The 26,393-nt window shown below is 37.3% G+C and overlaps 2 protein-coding genes across 2 annotated transcripts in view; one reads left to right on the plus strand and one right to left on the minus strand.

Annotated features, from left to right (window-relative positions):
• The window catches only part of LOC126947030 (60S ribosomal protein L7a-like), a 428,366-nt gene that overhangs the window by 295,734 nt on the left and 106,239 nt on the right, over positions 1-26,393 (minus strand). The window lies entirely within an intron of this gene.
• COL6A5 (collagen type VI alpha 5 chain) overlaps positions 1-26,393 on the plus strand; it is a 125,737-nt gene that overhangs the window by 82,565 nt on the left and 16,779 nt on the right. Inside the window, exons 34-37 of the mRNA XM_050777722.1 lie at positions 6,812-6,905; positions 7,456-8,115; positions 10,839-10,932; positions 13,433-13,644. Coding sequence (XP_050633679.1) covers positions 6,812-6,905; positions 7,456-8,115; positions 10,839-10,932; positions 13,433-13,644 — 1,060 coding nt within the window. The remainder of the gene's footprint in view (positions 1-6,811; positions 6,906-7,455; positions 8,116-10,838; positions 10,933-13,432; positions 13,645-26,393) is intronic.

The following is a 26,393-nucleotide window of genomic DNA, read 5'->3' on the forward strand; positions in this document are numbered from 1 at the left end:
TCATGAGGTCAGGAGATCGAGACCATCCTGGCCAACACGGTGAAACTTCATCTCTACTAAAAATACAAAAATTAACTGGGCATGGTGGTGCGTGCCTGTAATCCCAGCTACTCAGGAGACTGAGGCAGGAGACTCACTTGAACCAGGGAGTTGGAGGTTGTGGTGAGCCAAGATGTCGCCACTATACTCCAGCCTGGCAACAGAGAGAGACTCTGTCAAAAATAAAATAAAATAAAAAGGCAACTGAGGCCCAGAGGATTACTAGTGACTTAACTATATACCACTACTAAGTGACTAAATTGAGATTCCAACTTAAGTCTACGTGATATAAAGGGCCATGAACGTGGTGCTCTACCAGCCCTCTACTGCTCTGGTGTTTCTCAGATTTGTTATCTGCTTGCTGTAGCTCACAGAACAGCTGGCCTTAACCAGTGATGGAAGAAGTTCAGGGGATCTTTGGACCCCTATGGTCGTGCAAAACATTTGATGTATATGAACATTTTTCCCAAAAGAGGTCCTGTCACTTTTGGATCCACAGATTCTCAAGGGATCAATGCTCCCCTTCCCTTCCTCCTAAGAAACTTAAAAACCTCTTCATCTGTTCTACAACTTTTCAATATATTCAGATTATCCGTAAAATACATTCTTCTGGAGCTGTGTAAAGCCATCATGTCCTTCAAGAGATTGTAAAGGTCTATTTTTATAAAAAATGTACAATTTCTACCATATAAAGAGAAAGAATCTCTCTATAACATGGAGAGAATCAATCTGTTCCTAACACATCCAAACATTTTTTGGAAATAGGAGCCACAGAGAGTTACAACAGATTCTGACAAAAAGGATTGCAGGAAGTCAAAGTCCTGTGGTTTTCAGTTTTTCTTTTTGAAATTTTTCTGCCTCCTTAATTTTTGTCTCTGGGAAAAATAAGTGACATTTCACTTTGAGAGTTGCATAAAATTCCAGAATACAAGAAATCTGAATAAGACATCAAATTTAATCCTTCAGATAGGACTGTGCCAAAGCCCTCAGAATCCCCAGTGAGAAAGAGCCTCCAGTCACTCTAGCTAACAAATCATTTTAAATTTGCATCATGTCTACAGAGAAGGTGACCCAGGAAGCTATCTGGTTCTCATCACTCTGCTCTTACCAGATAATAACCCCACACAGTCATTCTGACTGCATATCACGCCTTGAGCAGTGCTCCCTTTAGTCATTCTTTATTCTTCCCTGCCTTGCACTCTTCTTCTCCACTCAGGACATCCTCCTCTCTGTTCCCCTCTCTCAACTCCCTCCTTCCAAACCTCTTCATCAAGTCCTCACTGCCTCAACTCTGAAGGCATAGAGCTGCTACCCTTGATGTCTGAGAGTGTCTGTTTCCCCACATACCCATACTGGATTTTACCTATTGAGCTTTTTAAATGTTTGCCAATTGGGTAGGTAAATAAGAGTATCTTGTTGTTTTGATTATATTCCTGTGTGAGGTTAAGCATTTTTTCATATGTTTATTGCCCATTTTTATTTTTCTGTGAAATTCACCTCATATCCCTTGTATCTCTTGTTTTTGGCATTATTATTTCTTTTGGCAAGTCTGCTCTGAAATAGTTTGCCTTACCTTTTTTTTTCTTTATTTCTTCTAAAAAAACAAAAACAAAAACAGGATACATGTGCAGAACATGCAGATTTGTTACATAGGTGTACATGTGCCATGGTAGTTTGCTGCACATATTGACCCATCCTCTAGGTTTCCTCGCCTCAACCCCTACCCCTCAACAACTCTGGTATGTGTTGTTCCCCTCTCACGGTCCATGTGATCTCAAGGTTCAACTCCCAATTATAAGTGAGAACATGCGGTGTTTGGTTTTCTCTTCCTGTGTTAGTTTGCTGGGGATGATGGCTTCCAGCTTCATCCATGTCCCTGCAAAGGACATTATCTCATTCCTTTTTATGCCTGCATAGTATTCCATGTGTATATGTACCACATTTTCTTTATCCAGTCTATCATTGAGGGCATTTGGGTTGGTTCCATGTCTTTGCTATTGTAAATAGTGCTGCAATAACATATGTGTGCATGACTCTTTCTTGTTAAATGATTTATATTCCTTTGGATATACACGCAGTAATGGGGTTGCTGGCTCAAATGTATTTCTGATTCTAGATCCCTGAGGAATTGCCATGCTGTCTTTCACAATGGTTGAATTAATTTACATTCCTACCAAGAGTGTAAAAGCATTCTTATTTCTCCACAGCCTTGCCAGCATCTATTGTTCCCTGACTTTTTAATAATCGCCATTCTGACTGGCATGAAATGGTATCTCATTGTGGTTTTGATTTGCATTTGTCTAATGATCAAGGATGTTCAGCTTCTTTTCATATGTTTCTTAGCCGCATAAATGTCTTCTTTTGAGAAGTGTCTCTTCATATCCTTTCCTCATTTTTTGATGGCGTTTTTTGTTTTTTTCTTGTAAATATATTTAAGTTCCTTGTAAATTCTGGATATTAGACCTTTGTCAGATGGGTAGATTGCAAAAATTTTCTCCCATTCTCTAGGTTGCCTGTTCACTCTAATGATAGTTTCTTTTGCTGTGCAGATGCTCTTTAGTTTAATTAGATTCCATTTGTCAATTTTGGTTCTCATTGCAATTGCTTTTGGTGTTTTAGTTATAAAGTCTTTACCTATGCCTGTGTCCTGAATGTTATTGCCTAGGTTTTCTTCTAGGGTTTTTTATGGTTTTGGGTTTTACGTTTAAGTCTTTAATTCATCTTGAGTTAATTTTTGTATAAGGTATAATGAAGGGGTCCAGTTTCAGTTTTCTGCATATAGCTAGCCAGTTTTCCTGCATCATTTACTGAATAGGAGATCCTTTCCCCATTGCTTGTTTTTGTCAGGTTTGTCGAAGATCAGATTGTTCTAGATGTGTGGTGTCACTTCTAAGGTCTCTGTTCTGCTCCATTGATCTATATGTCTGTTTTGGTACCAGTACCATGCTGTTTTGGTTACTGTATCCTTGTAGTATAGTTTCAAGTCAGGTATCATGATGCCTCCAGCTTTGTTCTTTTTCCTTAGGATTGTCTTGGCTATATGGGGTGTTCTTTGATTCCATATGAAATTCAAAATAGTTTTTTTCTAATTCTGTAAAGAATGTCAATGGTAGTTTAATGGGAATAGCACTGAATCTATAAATAACTTTGGGCAGTATGACCATTTTCATAATGTTTATTCTTGCTATCCATGAGGATGGAATATTTCCCGTTTGTGTCCTCTCTTAATTCCTTGAGCAGTGGTTTGTAGTTCTCCTTGAAGACGTCCTTCACATCCCTTGTTAACTGTATTCCTAGGTATTATATTCTCTTTGTGGTGATTGTGAATGGGAGTTCACTCATGATTTGGCTCTCTGCTTGCCTATTGTTGGTGTAAAGGGATGCTTGTGATTTTTGCACATCGATTTTGTATCCTGAGATTTTCCCGAAGTTGCTTATCAATTCAATAAGTTTATGGGCTAAGATGATGGGGTTTTCTAAATATACAATGATGTTGTCTGCAAACAGAGACAACTTGACTTCCTCTCTTCCTATTTGAATACCCTTTATTTCTTTCTCTTGCCTGATTGCCCTGGCCAGAACTTCCAATACTATGTTGAATAGGAGTGGTGAGAGAGTTAGCCTTACCTTTTTATCCTGGATCCAGTCTCAAGTGGAATTTAAACTTGCAAAGCCCTACTGATGTTCTAGAAATTTCTAAAAATTTTTAAAAGTATTAGCAGGTTAAATCTCTATAAGTCTGATTTTTCTCTATAGAGTATATCTTTTTAAAAATTACCCATGATCTTTCTTCTTGTGAAGTTGGATAAAATGGACAGAGTTATTAGTTATTCACATTCCCCTATTTTATTATTTTTATTAGTTTTATATATTATCATTTATTATATTATTTAGTATTAGTATTATTTATTAGTTTTATTGCTGGAAGAGACCCTCTGTCTACCATAGACTGATTTTTTTCCCTCTCTGCCACATTATTCCAATCAGGAGAGAGAAATAAAACAACTTTATGACCTAGATTTTCAGTTACTGCTTCATTTCTTGGTTCCCATATAGCAATATCCTAGGGGAAAAAAGAAATTGTCTATATTTGCTGCCTCCAGTGCCTCTCCTAGCATTATTTCTTGAGATAATCCCAGTCACATTTTGATTCCTGCTACTCTCCTGATATTGCTCATGTCAAGGTCAACTGTGATCTTCATGTTTCTATACCCAGTGGTTGATTCTGTTGATTCTGTCTGCAACTCACTGAGTTTATTTACAGTATACAACATTGTTGATTCTGCCCTTCTTTGGGAAACGTTTTCTTTTTTGGGCTGACTTTTAGTATACCTCATCTTCCTGGTTTTTCTCTTACCTCATTAGTTGTCCCTTCTCAGTCTAGTTTTCCGATTCAGCTTCATCACCTTGGCCTCAGAATGTCGGTATTGCCCAAAGCGCATGCCTTCGCCCTCTTCTCTATCCTTATGCAATCTCTTGACACTCTCATCCAGACTCAGGGTTTTAAATATCCTCAATGATATGTCTATCTCTCATCCAGACTGCATCCTTGAACTCTAGATTCATACACACAGCAGTCTATTCAATACTTCCACTTGCATGTTAATGGATATTTCAAACTTACCATATCTAAAATGAAGCTTCTAATTTTTTCCCAAAACTGGTACAACGTACAGCCCTTTCCATCACAGCTAATAAAAATCCTATTCTTCTACTTGCAGTTATCTAAGATTCCTCATCTCTTCTTATATCCAACATTCTTAACTTTAATGTGTGTATATATGTATGTGTGTCCATGTATACAAAAGTGCATATATGTACATATATACACTAAAATGTGCATATGTGCAATAAAGTATATTAGTACTTATTAGTAAATATAGCATTCATTTAAGTACTAGTATTAAGTATTGGTATAAGTACTAATCTTGGTATTATTTGTAAAAAATATATATCCAGAATTTGACCACTTCATAGTGTCTCTGTCTTTGACACCTTGATCCAAACCACCATTATCTTCTGCCTAGACTGTGCAATCACCTTTTCCTTAGTGGCCTTGTATTCGTTCTGGCCCTGCTACAGTCTGTCTGAACACAGCAGCTAGAGTAATCTTATGGAAGCCCTAAGCCACCAGGTTATTCTTCTGCCTGAAACTCTGCAATTTATCATTTCTCTCAGAGTTAAAACTAAGTCTTTACAATGGCTTGCAAGGCTCTGAATGATCTACCACTCAATCCCTCTTAGTAACTCTCTGATCTCACCTTCTCCTTGTCTTGTTCTCTCTCACCCCATCCCAGGCACGCTGTCTTCCCTGCTGATCCTCACACAAGCTAGGCATGCCCCTGCTTCCCCAGAGCTTTCACCTGGCTATTTCCTACGCCAGAAATTCTTTTCTCCATCTTCCTTCTCCTTTGAATTTTTGCTTAAATGTCATGTTATCGGTGGGCTCTACTTAAATGTTATCCCAGATTTTCCCATCCCTATTATCCTGCTTGGTTTTTTTTTTCCATAAAAAATATTACTTCCCAACATACTAAATAATTTACTTTTTTATTATGTTGATGATATAGCTCTCCCACTAGAATGTAAGATAGTGGGTTGTTTTTTTTTTTTGGTGAGACAAAGTCTCGCTCTGTCACCCAGGCTGGAGTGCAGTGGCACGGTCTTGTCTCACTGTAACCTCGGCTTCCTGGTTCAAGCTATTCTTCTGCCTCAGCCTCCTGAGTAGCTGGTATTACAGGCATGTGCCACCACGCCCAGCTAATTTTTGTATGTTTGGTAGAGACGGGGTTTCACTCTGTTGGTCAGGCAGGTCTTGAACTCCTGACCTCATGATCCACCCGCCTTGGACTCCCAAGTGCTGCGATTACAGGCGTGAGTCACCGTGCCTGGCCAAGATAGAGGTTTTATCTGTTTCATTTATTTTCATATCCCCAGAACATAAAACTACACCTATAACAGAATTTGTTTGTCTTCTCTCTTATTTCCTTGAGCAGTGGTTTGTAGTTACATACACTTGTAAAAGCATCTGTTTTGCATGGTGCCTCACATAGAGTAAATGCCCAATAAAGAGTTATTGACTGAATGAATGAGTGAGTGCTGTATATTGCCCATTACAGTGAGTATTAAAGTATTTTAAAAAGTAATCAGGAAATAAGAAATCAGACAGTGTACCACCAGGAATTTTGAATAAAATTCTGTCCATTGGTTTTTGAAATAGACTTTTAAGTGGAATTTGTGATTGAGAAGGTCCCCTTGACAACTGAGAGATGTGCCTTCTTCTAGATAGAGTGGATTGGAAATAGTTGGGATCACTAGTGGATCCCAAAGGAAGCTTGGGAATGTACAGTTTATGCAGGGCCCAACTTCAGAAGCTGGCATGTGGTGTATAATTAGCTGGTGCATAATTGGAAGTGTGTACAAATTTAGTCCAGAATTGCAGGCTTGGAAATAAGAGATTTTAATACTTGCCCCAGTGAGTGAATCTGGTCAGGTTATCTCATGGCAGTTTTCTCATCATAATCTAGGGATGATGATACTTTTTCTATAGATACTTTTTGTGTTTTGTTTAGGATAAGCAGGGGATTGTGTGTGTGTGTGTGTGTGTGTGTGTGTGTGTGAACATGCACTGAATGGAACAAGGAGCTATAATGCAAGGTAATAGTGATTAGTTGGGTGTATTTTAAACTAATCCTTAAAGTGACTGCACAGTGGTTTCCTAATAGTGACTAACACAATGAGCAAACATGCATTCACTTCTTTTCCAATGCAGTTTGACAACACTGGAACATTTCAGGTGATTCCGGTCCCTCCAAATGGGGAAAATCAAACATTAGAAAGACTTCGGCGCTGTACACTTTGCTATGGTAAGACCAATGAAGAGAATTGACTGTGCTGAAGAGCTTAAATGCCTTCTAGATGAGTTATTGAATGTGGCTTTATCCAGAGATTTCTATTTTTAATCATAGGTTCTATTTTCAGTTTTCTAGTTTTTCAATACCATATGTCATGGTTTCAATCTCTGGAATGTTTGGAGTTTCCATACAATGTGAAAATTGGTTTAGAAAATTATCCCAACCAATGTAGCATTTCTTGGGGATGATTGGGTAGTTTATATCAGAAGTCTCTAAAATATCAAAAATATTTTCTAAATGAGTTTGGACATGACTTGTACACTGCAGGTATATGTGCTACTTACATCTGCTTTCAACAAAGCCCTTCCCTTATTGTCTGCTAGTGCCTGGAAAAGTACTGGGACATTGAAAATTTCTCATTAATTTAAATTATGTGAGATCAAAGACATATTGATCAAATTATAATTCTTTATAATTAGTCACTGAATCACTTGAAGATCTCAAACAAGTGTCCTGTTGGGTCAGTGTTGAACCAATGATGTGTCTCTCTGTGTGTTTTCAGATAAATGTTTTCCAAATGCTTGCATTCAAGAGGCTTTCTTACCTGAAGATTCATACATGGATGTAGCCTTCCTCATAGACAATTCTCAGAATATAGCAAAGGATGAGTTTAAGGCTGTGAAAGCCTTGGTGAGCTCAGTGATTGACAACTTCAACATTGCTTCAGACCCTTTAATCTCAGACTCTGGTGATAGGATTGCCTTATTGAGCTATTCTCCTTGGGAAAGTTCCAGGACAAAGATGGGTACAGTAAAAACAGAGTTTGATTTTACCACTTATAACAACCAACTCCTAATGAAGAATCACATCCAGACTTCCTTCCAACAGCTAAATGGAGAAGCCACAATTGGTGATGCCCTAATGTGGACCACTGAAAATCTCTTTCCAGGAACACCCTATCTAAGAAAACACAAGGTCATCTTTGTGGTCTCAGCTGGAGAAAATTATGAGAGAAAAGAATTTGTAAAAATGATGGCTTTGAGGGCTAAGTGTCAAGGCTACGTCATATTTGTGATTTCTCTGGGCCCTACATGTAAGGATGACATGGAGGAGTTAGCCAGCTACCCACTTGATCAGCACCTGATACAGCTTGGGAGAATACATAAACCAGATCTGAATTATATTCTGAAGTTCTTAAAGCCATTTTTATACTCAGTCAGGTGTAAGTTATTATTTCATTGTTTTTCTTTGTTTTAATAAGCTAGTGTTTGTTACTATTATAGTATTGATAACCTATTTTTGTGTCTATAGCTAATCTAAACATAATTTATGAATTAGATGGTGTGGTGAGATGGGGCCAGGAATGAATCATTTGCTGGTTATACCCTGTTTATATCCTGGTCACAAAATGGCGAGGCCTGAGGCCTGTTTTTATCATAGTATGTCTGTTAGCCAAACTCTCAGCACTAGAAAGTCACAGAGTGACTAGAGGGCTTATGAGTCACATTTGCTTAAGAAGTTCTGGCAGCAGTTAGGTGATTTCCAGAAGAATATTCAAGTAAAAGTTTCACTTGCTATACCTGTTTTATTTCCAACTTTGGTACACCTTGGAGACCTGTGTGAGAATGTGAAGATAGCAGAGTCCTGGGCAAACACATCACCTAATAACCTTGTTAAAATGCAGGATGTTCTTCCTGAGGATGTCTAGGGTGAAGCCTGAGATTCTACATTTCTAACAGGTACCGCAGTAATGTCAATGCTGCTGGTTCATGGATCACACTTTGAATAGCATGGCTCTAGGCCAGTGCACTACGAAGGGTTACTCATTGGATGAGTGCCAGGTTACAAGTTGATGTGTGAAGAAATAAATACACAGATTGAGAGTAAACATCTAGAAACTTTTAAGGCAATTTGACATTGATTGCTGTGGCATACAGTTGCATGACCAGTGGACTCTGTCTCATTGAACAGGATTTAGACCGAAAGCATCAGTCTGCAAAGAACTAGAAATGAGAATACCTTGTCCTCTACCACAGACGGTTTGGGAAAACACTCTTCTAGAGCAATTGTTTCAATACGGCACAATTTGCCCCAGGGGACATTTGGAAATGTCTGGAGGCATTATTTGGCGGTCACAACTTGGGGATGCTACTAGTATCAAGTAAATAGAGGTCAGGGATATTGCTAAACATCCCACAATTCACAGGACAGACTCCCCACCACAACAAAGAATAATACATCCCCAAATGTCAATAGCAATAGCACTGAGGTTGAGAAACCCTTCTCCATAAGATCCCACAGAATCAGAGCTGAACCTTTCCTTTCTGGAAATCTGACAGTTTTAGAAGTAAACTTGGCTGGAATCAATTCTACCACTGTACAATCCCAGTTTCCTTGCTATTCAAAGGATTTCCCAACAACACCACAGTGATAATGTCTTGAGCGTTCACTTTTCATTGCAAGGAGAGCTTCACCTTTCTCCTGTGATTCATATTCAATTAAAGAATCCAATAGTTGCCCTCTTGGGAACACTGTTATTTCTTTAAATCTAAGATGCCCTCAATTGTATAATGTAAAGGGAAAAAAGTTTCCAATTAAATTTTGATACCAACTTTCCTATTAGAGCATTTTATTTTACAGCAATTGAAAGAGTTCTTTTGGATGTATAGTAAATATATCACTCCTGTGCATGCATAAAAAGAAAATCTATGTGGAATAGGCAGGTTAAGGCATTCCTAAAGCAACTTCTTATTCAGAATTTGACTCTTGTGAGCTACTTCTTGGCTCAGAGTCATTGGTATCCATTTTTTTTCTATGCAGTATTGTTCTTTGTGCCATTAAGATAGATGATAATGCAACATTTTAAAAGACTATAAAACAACTCAAAGCTGGTCATGTTGGACTGTTAAGTGGCTTTGCAATTATGTAGAGGTAGCCTACTTTTGACTTTCACCTGGGAAGTGTTAAACACACCCAGTTCACTGCCTTCCCACAACCACTTGGTTTGTAGGAGTGAAAAGACTCCTCTGCTGGTATTTATGGGAATGTTTTCAAACTGCTGTCCCCAGTTCTACAAGTTTTGGTGCTGGCATGTTTGCTCTTCCCACTTACACAGGCAATGACCACTGCATCACAATTCCTGCCCACCCAACAGTAAGTGTCAGATGCAATTAATCAGAGATGCATTTTCATTTTAAAGAAGTAGAAAAAAGGAAAAAAATGCTCATCTTAGAATTTGAAAATGTGATGATTATAAAACTACAGACATTATCTGAGATATTTTCATAGAACCTTGGATCATTCAGTGGCTGAAGGCCTTCCTTAAAATCTTTTATTTTCCTGAATGGGGCAGGGTAACATACTTCTCAATATTCCAAAATGTATAGAACAACATCAGGAAGGGGATAAATAGGCATGTTATTTAAGTAAGGTAAAATCTTGTCTGTGATTCTTTTCCTCATAGGAATCAGTGTTAATGGGTGCAGAAGCACAGAAATGATATCAGTATCATGTAATGAAACATTACCTTGTCTCTGTTTGATCTGTTAGCATAAGTCTGGGTGAAAAACCTTTGATGAACCAGAATAGAGTATCTCTTAGATTATGTTAGCCTGAGCATGTGAAAATCATGTGTCCCTGCATCACAACTAGCCCTTAGATGAACAATTTGAGGAAGTCTGTTTCCATGATTCTGGTAATCCTTTGGCTGCTAAAACACTCTGAAATCAAATTTTGAGTGCTATTGCTAACTGCTATTTTCTGTTTTCACCCCAGCCAAATTTTGCTGAAATATGTTAGTGACATTAATTGCTTCAAGAGGATTCCTGTTGGGATTATCTTTACCTAGGAAACATCATTTGCAGTTTTAAAATCTAACTATAACTTTGTTCTCTCAATAGGGGGATTCAATCAGTACCCACCACCGATGCTTGAGGATGCCTGTAGTCTCATCAATTTTCAATCAGTACCCACCACCGATGCTTGAGGATGCCTGTAGTCTCATCAATTTAGGAGAGAATGATCGAAATGATGGTTTCCAGTGAGTTAGAAAGCTCTTATATTTACAAGTGACTGTTAATTGACTGATGGGAGTATAACTGGTTAATAACACTTTATTAGGTTGAGTATGCTAACAAGGTCACCGAAGTAGACTTTTTATGCATTCTATTTTCTGTAGCTGAAATTACATATCAGGTATGATTTCCAATTTGATGTTTTTATAACATCATAAGCTTTATTACAATTTTGCCTTTAAATTCATGGTTTCTTCAGAAATTCCTATATTGAAACTTACCCCAGAATAGAACCCACAATTTATCCTCGATCCACCTCAACCTCACTTCTTATTTCTCCCAACCATGAGTTCTGGTCACACTGAACTCTTACCTGCCTTGTGTGAATTATCCCATTTCACACTGCCTGGGACTCTTGCTCCTTTCGGTGAAACCCTAGCCATCTTTCATGACCCAGATTGAAGCTGTCTTGTGTTTGAAACCAATGTTTACTCCCCATCAAAACCCATAGTCTTTTTTTTTTTTTTGCACTGCTGAGGCACTTATTACGGTCTACCCAGGGTCTTGTCTTGCTGAAGTCGGAGGCTACATATGATTCATGTTTCATCCCCAAAAGTTAGCATAAAAGACTCTACAATATAATCGTGTATATAATGTTCCTTGATATTGTATCCTAAATAAAAATATAACTAATTAATCTGAAGGAATCTTTGCTCTGAAACTGAGTGAAAGTGGCCCATCTTAGTTGCTTTCTTCTTTTCTATGTGCTTCATCGAGCTTAGATCCCTGAGACCCTGTTTAGACCCAGGTTTAGACCCCTGTTTAGGCCCAGGTTTGGACCCACAATCACCCCATGGTCTCAAATTGCAGTTAAGTAAAAGAGCTTCTCAGAACAGATAAGGTCTCTTTGATACACCCAGGAGCAAAATGGAAAGGTGAGTTCTCCAGAATTCATGCAAGCACATGTTCCTCCAATGTCATGTTTCATTTACTTGGTAATTATGCAGGGAAGCGTCTAGCAGCCAACACCTTCTGAAGGACAATGTGGCACTGATCTTATGTGAAACGGTGTTTCCCAACCTTGAATAAATCATAAAGTCATTTACAAGCAAAACCAATTCTATGGGACAGCAGACAAAATATTATAATGTTATTTATACATTTACAAACACAAATCTAGCTGCAAATGTTATACACTTATAGTTCTTATGCAGCTGTTAAACCAAAACAAGTTAATACATCAAATCCAGACAAACTCAGTGAGACAAAAATTTTCAACACTAATTTAATGCAATGAATAATTCTTCTTTGTCAAACTGGAATTTTTAAAAACCAAAAAAATGGTAGATGTTGGTAAAATATATAAAATATGGTGCATGCTGCAGAAGAACATCAACATGCAGCTTGCCTACTCTGTTACGTGATGACATGATTCCCCACCACGTATCTTCACCTGCACTACTGCAAGATTATTCACACAGTGTGCCATCACACGTGATATCATTTGATTTTCTCTTGGTGTGAACGTATTATTTACATATTACATCTGACTTTGCTTCCTCTCCTCATTAACTCTCAACAGTTAAAGTCGTATTACTGGGTGCCAAACAGTATCAAATGCAAATGCAAACACAGACATTGAAATTACATAAAATTGCATAATCAAGAATAAACTTCTATTGAATATGTTTTATATCATCAACCAAATAACACAAAATTCTCAAATTATCACAGAGAACTCTTAAACTGCTATGATTATAAATGTAGACACTATTTTAAGAGGCACTGATATGTGTTATGTTACTTTCTCACAGCAGTGCTTGGTAGATTAAGTTTTTTCTGCATTTTCCATGGTGATTGGTATCAATCTGAGATATAATATGATTGTTCCAAATGCTTGTGAGTTTCTTTTCACTTATCTAAAACTCTGTACATGCTGGACATGGTGGCTCACACCTGTAATCTCAGCAGTTTGGGAGGCTGAGGAGGGAGGATCACTTGAGCCCAGGAGTTCGAGACTAGCCTGGGCAACACAGCACGACCCAATCTCTACAAAAATTAAAAATTAGCCCGTCATGGTGACATGCATCTATGGTCCCAGCTACTCAGGAGGCTGAGGTGGGAAGATTGCTAGAGCCCAGGAGGTTGAGGCTGCAGTGAGCTGTGATTGCACCGCTATACTCCAGCCTGGGTGACCCTGTCTCAAAAGAGTGAGTCCCTGTCTCAAAAGAAAACAAACAATAAAACTCCACACAAATCAAACTTGGTTATTCCAAAGTAGTATTTAATAGCCTCTAAACAGATGTAAGAAAAGATAGAATAAGTAGAAAATTTTATCAGAGTTTTAAAAAATAGTATGTGTAATGAATCTCAGTGAATTATTTGATTGAAATGGATTTATATTTTCACCATCCAACTGGTTTTTTAAGGAGATAATTAAATAACTATGTTAAATGTTAGGATTTTTTATTTGCCTCCTTCTCTAAAGTTATCTAGACTCAACTAAAGTTGTTTTTTTTTCTCTAGATTTACTACTGAGCTACAAGAGGATTTTTCAGGAGAGAATGACTTCATTGGCCAAGAATTAAATTTTGGGAAAGAATCATCTTTTGTAAAGATAGAGGACAATGGAAGTGACTATTTGGTTTACCTTCAAAGCCAAATGTTTGAGCCACAAAAATTAATGATCAATTATGAAAAAGATAAAAAATCTGCAGAAATTGCAAGTCTCACTTCTGGTAAGAAAATGAAAAGTCATGATGGAAATGTTTAAATAGCCAGGATCCTCATCTTTTAACACTGGTAGAAAATCAAATAAATTAAGGCTGGTATCTAAAGCAACTTTTTTTTTTTTTTTTTTTTTTTTGAGACGGAGTCTCGCTCTGTCACCAAGGCTGGAGTGCTGTGGCCGGATCTCAGCTCACTGCAAGCTCCGCCTCCCGGGTTCACGCCATTCTCCTGCCTCAGCCTCCTGAGTAGCTGGGACTACAGGCGCCCACCACCTCACCCGGCTAGTTTTTTTGTATTTTTTAGTAGAGACAGGGTTTCACCGTGTTAGCCAGGATGGTCTCAATCTCCTGACCTCGTGATCCGCCCGTCTCGGCCTCCCAAAGTGCTGGGATTACAGGCTTGAGCCACCGGGCCCGGCCTAAAGCAACTTTTTTTTAAAGTTCATTATGGTAGATACAACTTCTACTTTTATTGAAATTGAATGGTGACAGGCACTGCTAGGGAGATCACTGATAGAACCTCTCAGAAATGTCGCTGATATTCTCAAGCTTAAGATTTCTCTAGAATCCACAGTTTAGAAGGTTAGTATGATATAGAAGGAAGCAGTATAGTGAACATCAGAGCAAAGGAGGGATTAAAATGACCTTTTTTTTTGGCGGGGGAGATGGAGTTTCATTCTTGTTGCTCAGGCTGGAGTGCAATGGCACAATCTTGGCTTACCGCAACCTCCGCCTCCCGGGTTCAAGCAATTCTCTTTAAAATGACTTTTAAAAGTTGACCTGGCCAGTGTTCCAGAATTTGTGATAATATGAGAAAGTATGTTTTATTTTTGTGATACCCAGAAATGATACAGCATAAACTCCCTTGATGCCTACTCTATACATTTTAATGGCAAAGCAATAACTTTTGTAAAAATGTAATAATTTCAAACAAATCAGATACAAAGGAATATGTCTGTACTTTCATTAAAAAGTGTGACGGGAGGTAGGAATGGTTAATGGGTAGAGAAAAAGGAAAGAAAAAGGAAGAACTACTATTTGATAGCACAACAGGGTAACTATAGTCAATAATTTTAAAAAAATTTAAAAATAACCAAAGAGTGTAATTCAGTTGTGTAATGCAAAAGATAAATGATGATTCTCATCATTCCATGATGAGAATGAGGTACCCCATTCTCCATGATGTGATTATTATGCATTGCATGCCTGTATCAAAACATGTACCCCATAAATACACACACCCACTCTATACCCACATAAATTAAAAATACATTTATTTTTAATTCCAAAGAGACTATTTAGCCATTCCACCTATGCATCTGGAATCTTCTAAAATGCTTATTTGGCAGAATGTCAGTATTTTAAGCATTGTTCCAAAAGTATCATATGGTAGTTAGAATAGGTAGGTACAAGAGAAAAAGGGGCCAATTTTGTACTATAATATTCTTAGTAGCTTCCCCAGATAAAATTTTTTTCTTGGATTTAACACTTACATCCCCACAATTATTTCTAAAATATAGATATTTGAACCTTATCTTTAAAACAGCTAAACTTACCTTTGTACGAGCTACAATTAAGGATAAAAAAGACAATCATTAGTTGAAAAATAGGCACCTTAGCTCAAAAAAAAAGTGATGCAGTAAAACTAGATATATGTAGTACCATGGCATTAAGACATTCAAATGTGTATTTTTTTTAGTTAAAACTTTTTTTATTTTCTTATAGACACAGACTAAAGAAGAAAATTAAAGATTTGTACCTTTTAATGGATATTAATTGTGCATGTTCATTTTAATGAATAGCAAATTACAGTAGCCTTCAAGGCACAAGAATTTGTTATGGTTTGGTTTAAAAAGGGGGAAAAAAGAGAAGAAGAGGTGTTTTGGCAGAGGGTTAGAGTATCAAATTGTCATTTGTGATAGCTTTGTTAGAGCTAAGCATTCCAGAGTCTAGGAATTTAGAAGCATGAACATTTTCAGGAAAGACACATATGACTGGATATGAAAGGAAGGAAGGAAAGAAGGGCATCTCTGCAGCCATTGTTAATGACTGATGTTCAGTATAAAAGAAAGACTTTTCATTGGTTTTTTTCAGCTCTCTGAGAATCAAGATATGTATAGTTAGTGTAAGGTCCCATTTGGCTGAAGAAATAATTGTTCATAGCTCTAGCAAGGAAAAAAATGTAAATCCTACTGCACCCAGTTTCTCCTGCAGTGAGTTGAAGTATGCTGAGAGTTCTGGGGATGATTACGTCAGGTTGGGATAGCCTGGCAACACTGAGTGTTTCAGACAGAAGGATAATGTGTATTTTTAATCCTTTAAAATAAATGTGAGTCTAAGATCATAAGTGTTTTCTAGGAACTTTGTGCTATTCTTTTCTTTCTTTCTTTCAATCATCTTTAGCCAGTTGCCAAAAACTGCCGAGATCTTCCTGTATAGTGTGCTGTCCTGTAGAGTGAGTTGTAGTTCAGATATTTTATTCAGTCACTCAGAAATGAGCTTTGATAAGTTCCAGATGTATGGCACAAATAAAAGGTTGGTAAGTTTCACAAGCACCTCCATATGCTGTGTTTGTTACCCATTCATAATCTAATTCTTTTGGCTGATGGCTGATCTGTCTGCCCTTGAACTGAAAGGCTGGGAAAAGTCAGGAATCTTAACCATTTAAGAAATTTGTAGTACCCAGAGTCCTGTGAGCTGGCAATGAGTTGTGCATCGCCCTCTTTCAAAAGAAGCACAATCACTGACTATCTTCTTACCTATGCCTCTTTCTCTGTTTCTCCCCATCTGCTCTGGTTTGAATTGAAATCATCTTCAATTCTATCACCTTTCTTGGCCCTCCTTTTACTTACAGCAGCCCAAGGACAACCCATATCAGAATTACCTGGAAGTTCATTGTAAGCACAGATTCCTAAGCCCTCCTGATAACTACTGTTTCATATTTAGGAGTGTGAACGAGGAGGACAACGCTACAAACTTTATAACCACTATGGGTAATATTTGTATGCCCTCAAGCTTGAGATCAACTATGTCAGTGGTTCTCAAAGAGTTGTTCCTACACAAGCAGCATCAGCATCACCTGGGAACTCATTAGAAACACAGATTCTCAGCACTTGTCCTGGACTACTGAATCAGACATTCTGGGAGCAGGACTCACAATCTGGGGTTTAACAAGAAGCTCAGGTGATTCTGATGTTGGCAGAAGTTTATGGGTCACTGCACGTTTGAACATTTTGGTGTGCCAGATTTAATCTGTGCTCTCAATGGAGCTGAAAACAATTGGGTATCTAGAATCACAGAATAGAAATGAGAATTTGTGTTGCTAAAGAGTTCCACGTGAAGTAGATTATAATTTTATCTTATTCAGAACATCCATCCATCTATCCATCCAACATCTATCTGACAAAACACATTCCATCCATCTATCCATCCAACATCTATCTGACAAAACACATTTAAGATCTAAATATGTAGAGATTATCTAGAGATACTAACAGGCTTTTTGAACATAACATCTGCAATGTAAAAATCCCTTGCAACATGCAGTCCCTTCTAATTTCTTGCCACAAAATGCACTTTGTTCTTTGACGTTATGTAACTTTAAAATGGGTTGTTTAATTCTAATTAAATTGCAACTATTGACCCACTGGTAAACTAGCACTTTCGTCAAAGATGCTGTATTATGCTTGCAGATGTTTTCTTGTGAAATGTTTTTTAAATGCTGTATTAACCAGTACTTAAGATACAGCTAATCTACTTTCATAATTAAAAAACAGGATAATTTGTAATGCATTTTAAATACCAACCCAAACTCAGCCTAGGGCCTGCTCCTAGCTTTAAGCAGCCCCAGGCCTTAGGATAACCTCAACTGATGTTCTTTTCAATGAGCTCATTAAGAAATGAGAAGCAACACTTGCTGCTTCAGACTAGGCTGGAGTTATACTTAAGGGAATTTACACAGGTTTTGTTTTTCTGTTTAATTTTTCTAACTATACTCTTATTCTGATTTATAAATTGTTTTGTGTTTAGAGCCAATATATATGTATTTTTTGCTTTGAATTACTCCTAGGATAATAGAACTGGAAGGGTATTAGTGATGACCTGGCAAAAACTCACCTGGGAGTAGCTCTACCCTACCCCACACAAGGGGACATATTGCAACGTCTGGAGACATTTTTTGTTGTCATAATTGGAGGACCCCACTGGCATCTAGTGAATAGAGGTCATTGCTAAACATTCTCCAATGCACAGGACAGCCCCTCAGAACAATGAACTATCAAGTCACTCTTAAGGGAAGTGTTTTAGAAGAAACCTCATGCCTCCAAGTTTGTGGAACTGACAGACTCACTAGACAGGCTCTCTACTGCTACACCCTGTCCACTGTTCCCTCGTTACATGTCCAAGATTCTACTATATATTTTTTACAAATGATAAAAGTACTATTATACCATATAAAATTCAAATACCAAGTTTCAAATCAAACAATTTAGTAAATTGAGTTATTTTTAATGCATAATACGTTCTTTTGTTTTTCCACAGGCATATAGGTTTACAGTTTTATTTAATTGCATATCCTGCTTTTCACATGATATTATGTCACAACATTTTCTATATTGCTGTAAGCTTCATACTGATTTTTTAAATGTTCTCAAAATGTTCCTTTTGAGGAATGAATGCATGTATTTGACCATTTACTTTTTTTGAACACTTGGATTGCTTCTAATTTTTGCTGTCATGTATCAAACTTGAATGTATATTTTTACTTGGGCTAAATTTAAATCTGCACTGGAATAAAATGCAGCAGTATTGGCTTCTGAGTCATCCAAGGAACATCAGCTGAATGTTCTGCTTTCCTATCGGTACACTTTTCAAATAAGAAATCAGCAGCAGAATTGTAGTAATGTCTGGATTTTAATAACATGTTTTATGAAATAATTAAGAAATCTTAACCATCGTATTGCTCTTTGTAGAATAAACTGAGTCTCCCATTACTTCCTTTTAAGCTGTAAACTGAGATGGCTACACTTACTTTTGCTTGGCAATTTGTCATTAATATTGTCATTATAGTTTTGGTTGTCTTCCATGAAAGTTTCACATGTGAACAAGACGCATGTAAACTGAGGGTTCAGAATAAGAGGACTATCTGAATTCAGACATACACTGACATTGCTTCTGTATGTTTTGTGCAATCATTTGTTGCAACTAATGAATGTTCTAGAGTGTTGGTGGCATTTTATGTTATGTGACCCTTTCTAATGGAATAAAAACTGGGTACTTGAAGTATTAAGTAGGTGATGATGGTGGTGATGGTGATGGAGGCGGTGGTGATGATAGCATTGGTGCTGGTCATGGTAGTAGCAAAGATGATGGTAGTGAAGATGTTTGCTGTTGCTGATGGTTGTGGTTGAGGTGGGTGGTAGGGATGGTGGTGGTGATAATATTGATGGTGATGGAGATAAAAGTATGAAGGTGGGGTGGTGGTGATGGTGGTAGTGATGATGGTGATAGTGAGGAGGTAATAGTAATGGTAATGATGGCAGTGGTGTGGTGGTGGTGGTACTGGTGATGGAAGGAAGATATGATGGTGGAGTGGTAGTGAGAGTGGTGGTGATGGTGATGGCTGTGGTGGTAGTGGTGATGGCAAGTTAGTTGGATGATGGCAGCCCTCATAGAGGGCTTACTATATGAAAAGACTCTTAGATTTTTGCATGGATTTTTCCTTAACTATTCAGACATTCTTTCATATAACAAATATGTCTTTGGCTCCTGTTCTGAACTAAGCCCTGAAGTGGACTTTTTGGGGAAATTAGGGAGATTTTAAAAAAGACTCAGACATAAGCTTTGTCTTCAAGAAGCTTGTCATCTGTCAGGTATATTCTGTGTGTGCAAAAAATGACTACTTCAATTCAGAATGTATTGAGTTTAATTTTTTAAAAAGTGGCATGCTTTGGGGGATCAACATTCATTCCTTTCAATACCTTTCAAAGTATTGCATACACAGTATCACTTGACTGATGAACAACGAATGAGGAATAATAGTAGTCACAGAAGCTACTGCTTATTGAGGGCAACCATGGGCCAGCCACCATATAAGCACTTTATAGACATGATTTTATTTAATCTTTATTAAATTAAATCTATCATTATTTCCTTTTACAAATGAAGACACTGATGTAAAGGTTAAGAACTTCACACAAATTCATGTAGACTGTGAGTGGCAGAGCCAGGATTCAAAAACATGACCATCAACACACAAACACGGACTTTTAGCAACGTATGCCATGTTGCCTGGTGATGGTCATTTCTGCATTTACAAATGAGGAGATATATCCGATGGCCAAATTTGAGTATAAACTAAATCACTAAATCATGTAATCATAGTTTTTGTGGCACAATTCTATTTTTAAATTTAAATTTTTTTAAAAAACCTTCTTATAAACTCATCTGGAGGCATGGAGCACAGAATAAATAACTCCATTAAAACCAACCTGCCATATCCCAGGTCATTTGGGTGTAAATGACTCCTAAGACACGTATCACCTTTTCTCAGTGTGCTGGTCCCTTTCTGCAGACTACTGTTTCAGAGTAGGAAATGACCCACAAGACTCACTCTTATCATCTAAATGCCACCTAGAAAAGTCTAGGCCAAAAAGACATGAATTATAAGTCTTTGGAGAAAAGGATGAAATCTATTTTAAGACAGTCATCCCTACTTATTCAGGTAAATGAGGGACAAGGACTTCAAACAGCAAAACAAGAGAATTTTTAATATGTCTACATTTCCCTTAGGCATAAAATCAATGACATCCATCAGACACATACGTATTTGTGCCTGCCTCCTTTGTTGCCCCAACTCGTGCCTTTAGAACTTGACCAGTGACTTTACCAGACAGGAGGGGTGATGGGCCTAGGCTGGCAGTGATAAGTGGAGAGGTGTATGAATGATTGCCTACTCCTTGAAGTTAAGCATGTGTCAACACAACGGAACGAGAGTTCTCATTTCTGAAAGCATCTGTACACTTGTGCATGTGTGTGTAAATTAGACCAGCTGACTTTGCTTTTTTCAGTAGAAGTCCTGGTTTGGATAATATACTGTCATGGGAAGGATTTTCAGATGCCTGAGACTTTTCTTTGTTTCTTTCTAAAAATTATATTTGTGGAGTAATTAGGATATGCAAAGCATGGTGCAAACTTTAATTTTCTCAAAAACCTTTTAAGGCTGTGGTATATTATTACATATTTTTAAGGTAATGAAACTGAGGCATGGAGAAAACTCAGGGTCACAAAGTTAACAAATGATAGAGGCAGGACTCAAACTCTGAATATTCTGCTGATAATCACTGTTCTACAATGCCTAAGAAGAGAAAAATTACAAATTGCATTTAATTCATATGTAGTTGCTTACTTTTGGAAGAAAACATTCTCTGGTGGCTTCAGCCAGAAGGAACAGCCATTGACTGAGAAGCACATTTTTCACACCAGGTCCCAGGGCCTTAAGTGAGCTGGTTGATGAGTCACTTCAAGTTTCTGCTAGACTCTCATCTCTAATGACCAGTTCTTCTGAAGGAGCTAGACCAAGCTGGGTTCAAATCCTGCCTCTACCACTTATCAGCCATCCTTTCTTAGCCAACTCATTCACCCTTTCCAAGGCTTGGTTTGCTCATCTGTAAAATGGAAATGATGATTATTCTACCCTCATAGTGCTTCAAGGAAGATTAAATGAAAGAAGACAAGCATAGAGCTGAGCACAAGACCCGAAGCAAACTAAATGCTTGATTAAATACTAAGAAAGTAGAAAAGCCAAAAGAAAGTACTGCTAATCTCATGGGAAATCATAAAAAAAAAATCAACTTGGAAAATACTAGCTACAGTTCATCTGGACAGAACCTCACACATCAAGTAGCCTCAATTGTACATGTAGCTTGCCTATGAAGAACACATGGTTAATTTTGTCCCCTGAACAAATTTCAAAGCAGGCCACTGGATAACTCATGCATATCTTGAGATTTCCCACAAATGCCATGAAAGGCAGCATAGCATCCTCACAGCATATCTCATCCCAGTCCAGATGGCCCAAGTCCTTCAGAGCCTCCCTTCTCTAAGTTTCCTTTCCAGCCCCGCTTCTCCCTAACGTTACTGGAGCACATCTGGTGTTGTGGCTTGAGTCGCTGGCCAAAGTCAGGCTACTCTCTGGGGGTGCTTCCCTGGAAATTCTGCTGAATCCCTAATTCCTTCCAAATCTTGCCCATAGGAAAGTGAGTCAGTTCCCCTTCCTCTGCCATTCTAAGGAAATTCTTTCACAGAGTTGAAGATGAGAATTTGGCTGGGTTGACATTTCCAGAAAATACACAGCACCATTGTGAGCTGTGGGTATATTTTATCCACACTTCTGCCAGATTATCTTGAAAGAAAATATTTTTGAAGACCTTGTCTCCCTAAGTAAGATGAATTATTCTCCAAGTAGAATAATCACACCTTGGGTTTGAGTAAATTTTAGAGTTTTCAAGGTACATCATCCACATTTAGCCTCAGAGATTCTCATTCTAGTCCTGTAAGTTGGGAAGGGACCTATTTTTAGACATTTTGTAGATGAAATATACCTCTTTAGAAAATAGTTCTGAGGGGTATTTTAGAAAATGATTGAGATTTTGCTTATTTATAAAGAAAAAACTGGAAAAACAGTAATATTTCTGGTATGGGCTTGCAGAAAAAAATATTTCACTAACATGGTAAGTTAACCCTTTTGCTTCTACTAGAATATTTATGAATCTACTAGAATATTATGAATATCTTTTTCTTTTTCTTTCTTTTTAGAGATAGCATTTTGTTCTATTGCCCAGGCTGGAATGCAGTGGTGTGATCATAGCTCAGTGCAGCCTCAAACTCCTGGGTTCAGGCGATCCTCCTGCCTAAGCCTCTCAAGAGTAGCTGAGACTACAGGCACACACCACCATGCCGGGCTAATTTTTTAAATTTTCTGTAGAGATAGGTCCACTATGTTGCCTAGGCTGATTTTGAACCCCTGGCCTCAAGTGATCCTCCCACCTCAGCCTCCTAAAGTGTTGAGATTACAGGCATGAGCCACCACACCCAGCCATGCTTTTCTTTATGTTTAACAAACTGTGTTGGTTGGCCTTTTTAAAGAAACTGAAATGCTGTAGTTGAAAAACAGAGATCACGGTAACATCACAGGTAATGGTTAGTCAACTCCAAAACTCCAAAAAGGATCACAGACTCCAAAAAGTTTGAAATGTTCATTTAATTAATCTTCACAATTCCTAACACGCTATGGCTGAGAACTCTAGAAGTGTTTTTGGTGGTGATATGCAAAGAATACAAAATATATCCTGTGGTCTGCACTTCTAGTTTCATGTTTGGTTGTTTAATCAGGGACCTCAATCTTGACCAGAAATTCTAAGAAGAGTTTGCCACTGGGTTCCTGGTGGAGAATAGGAGGCCCATAAATTTCAAACATGTTTCTGCAATGCAAAATCCTGTTCAATTACTATAAATGTATTTAGTGATAAAGGAAGAATGGGGTGTATATATGACCAGTTCTTAGTCCTTTGTAAGAAGGAAAAGAAGCATCTCAAACAAGATGGTCAGTTCTCATCTTTTAGAACTGCCCAAGATGGAGTAAAGTAGTTAGACTTACCTCACAACTGTAACAAACAAAAGAGAAAATGCAAACAAAATATATGAAATAACAACTTTTAAGACACTGGACATTAGGAAATTTACAGTAATCTTTAGAGAAGGGAAACAGATGAAGGCTACAAGTGCTCTGGCTTATAGCCTTGAGTGCTCTCAGGCCATGGTACAAGAAGAGGGCATTGAGGAGGAGCCCATTGAGCTCCTGGAGCTGAGGAGTCAGAGCTGAGAGAACAGGAGGACCAAGACAGTGAGAGCTGACAGAGTGGGATACCAGAGGGGGATAACTGCACAGAGAGTAAACCCCAGAGGTCTGCAGAGGGTCTGCCTGGGTTATTCAGAAGAGTATTGACAGCACATGCATGTTAAGGAATTACCTGAGACCAGGGAAAGAACCCTCTTAAAATAGTGCCATTTACTCAACAGGATTAGGAATCATGTTTTTTTCCCACCAGCAAGACTGGAAAAGAATATAATTCACATAGTAATGGGGAGAAAACTTAGGAAGGTCTTGGCTCAGCAATAGGAAATAATTAGCCCTGAATTAACCACTGCTTTAGGCTCACCTAGCAAATCATAACAGCAAGATCCAAAAGGATCAAACTCTTTCCATGTATCTTAACTGCCTTCCAGAACTAAGCACATGGATATTGACAAGAATACAAAAGTATTTCACACCTAACAAGGAAAATTTCACAATGTCTCTCATAAGAAGCAGAAATGCACAAAACATAATGAAGAGTATAATCACTCAAAAACAAACCACAACAGACATAGATGTTAGAATTAGCAAAGATATCAAAACAGTCATTGTAACAGTATTCAATATGTTAAAAAGTTAAGTGGAAACATGAAAGGTATAAAAAGATTCCAATAGAATTTGCAGGGTCAAAAACCATTGTGTCTGAGATGAACCATACACTGAATGGGATAATGGAAGATTAGATTTGGCAAAACAAAAAGATTGGCAAACTTGAAAACATAGCAATAGAAATTCTCCAAAATGAAACATGAAGGAAAAAATATTAAAAAAATGAAAAGAGTATTAGTTAGTTTCAGGATCTTCTCCCAATAATTGATTAAAAAAAAAAAAAAGAAAGAAAAAATCAGCAGGAATATAGTAGGCTTGAGCAACACTGTCAACTAATTTGGCCGAACTGACATTTGTAGAACACTCCACCAACAGTAGAATATATAATCTTTTCAAGTGCACATGAAACATTTACCAAGATAGACTATGTTGTGGACCATAAAACAATGCTCAACATTTTAAAGGATTCAAGTGATAGCAAATGTGTTCTCTGACCGAAACAGAATTAAATTATAAATCAATAGCAGAAAGATCTTTGAAAACTCCCTAAGTGTTTGGAAACTAAATAAAGCACTTTTAAATAGTCTGTGGTCAAAGAATAAATAAAAGGGACATTAGAAAGTATAATATTTGGAAATAAAATAAAATCAATATGCCAGAATTTGAGGTTCCATTTAAGCAGTACTTAGGAGGAAATAAATAGCATTAAATGCCTATATTGACAAAAAAGAAATGTTTCAAATCAATGATCACAACTTCTACCTTAAGAAATCAGAGAAAGAAGAACCAGATAAACCCAAGGCAAGTGGAAGAAAGAAAATAATAAAAATGAAGTGGAATTCAGTGAAATTGAAAAAAGAGAAACAATAAAGTCAATAAACCCAAAAGTTGTTTCTTTGAGAAGATCAATAAAATTGATAAATCTATAATCAAACTCACCAGGAAGAAAGAGAAGACACAACTTCCCAATATCAGAAATGAGAAGGGAGATGTATTCCAAGGATATTAAAAGGATAATCAGGGAATATTATGAACAATCTTTTGTGTATAAGTCAGCTTAGGTAAAATACACAAATTTCTCGCAATGTATAAACTACCAAAGCTTACTCAAGAAGAAGTAACCTAAGTAGCCTTATACCTATTAATGAGATTGAATTTGTAGTTCAAATCTTCCCATAAAGAAAACTCCAGGTATAGATGATTTCACTGGTAAATTCAACTAAAAATTTAAGGAAGAGCTAATACCAATTCTATGAAAACTCTTCCAGAACATTAAAGAAAAGGGAATATTTCACAACTCAATTCATTTTATTATTTTTAATTTTTATGAATACATAATAGTTGTACATATTTTTGGGGTACATGTTATATTTTGATAGAAGCATTCAATGTGTAATGATCAAATCTGGATACCTGGGATATCTGTGAATAAAATGGTGGTTAACAGAAGCTAGGAAGGCTAATAGGGAGGCAGAAATAAAGAAGTGCTGGTTAATGGGCACAAAATACTTATTAGAAGGCATAAGATCTAGTGTTCTCATGGTTAACAATAATTTATTATATACTTTAAAGTTAACACCAGTTAACAATAATTTATTGCATATTTCAGAATAACTAGAAGAGTAGATTTGGAATGTTCCCAACTCATTTTTTGAGGCCAGATTACCCTGATACCAAACCCACACAAAGACATTACATGAAAGGGAAACTACCGACCAACTACAGAACATCGTTCATACAGATGTGAACATAGATGCAAAATTCTAAAGAAAATTTTAGCAAGTTAAATCCAACAATAGATTTTAAAAGAGATAATATGGAATTTATACTGGAAGGCAGGGCCCATTTAACCATCAAACATTATCTAATAAAGCATTTTCACAGTTAATAACTTCACCCATGGTGGTGGGGTATTTTTTTGACATTTTATTTCTATATTAGGTTTATAGTATTAATAAAGGTTGACTCATTTGTTGTTGTGAGAATTAAAATAATGTAAAAGTATCTAATAAAGGGTTGAGTAGAAATGGAGATCAATGCATTTCTGCCAGTTAAAAATCTACTTTTTCTTGATTAGGTTCACAAATTCCCTTCTTTCATAAAACCAAAGAACATTGGCCATCTACTTCCTGTCTTTCCGAGCTGGCATTTCCTGTTGCCGCCTCACCAATCAGCCATCGTTCATATGATTGTAGACAGGCTTCATGATCCCTAAGGCTTAGAGCAGAGCTACTTGAAGTGCTGGTCTGCAGCAAGATAAGAAGCTTGTCTCAGAATGTAAATCAAGACAATGTTT

The sequence above is a fragment of the Macaca thibetana genome, chromosome 2 (genome assembly GCF_024542745.1).
Source record: "Macaca thibetana thibetana isolate TM-01 chromosome 2, ASM2454274v1, whole genome shotgun sequence".
Lineage (NCBI taxonomy): Eukaryota > Metazoa > Chordata > Mammalia > Primates > Cercopithecidae > Macaca > Macaca thibetana.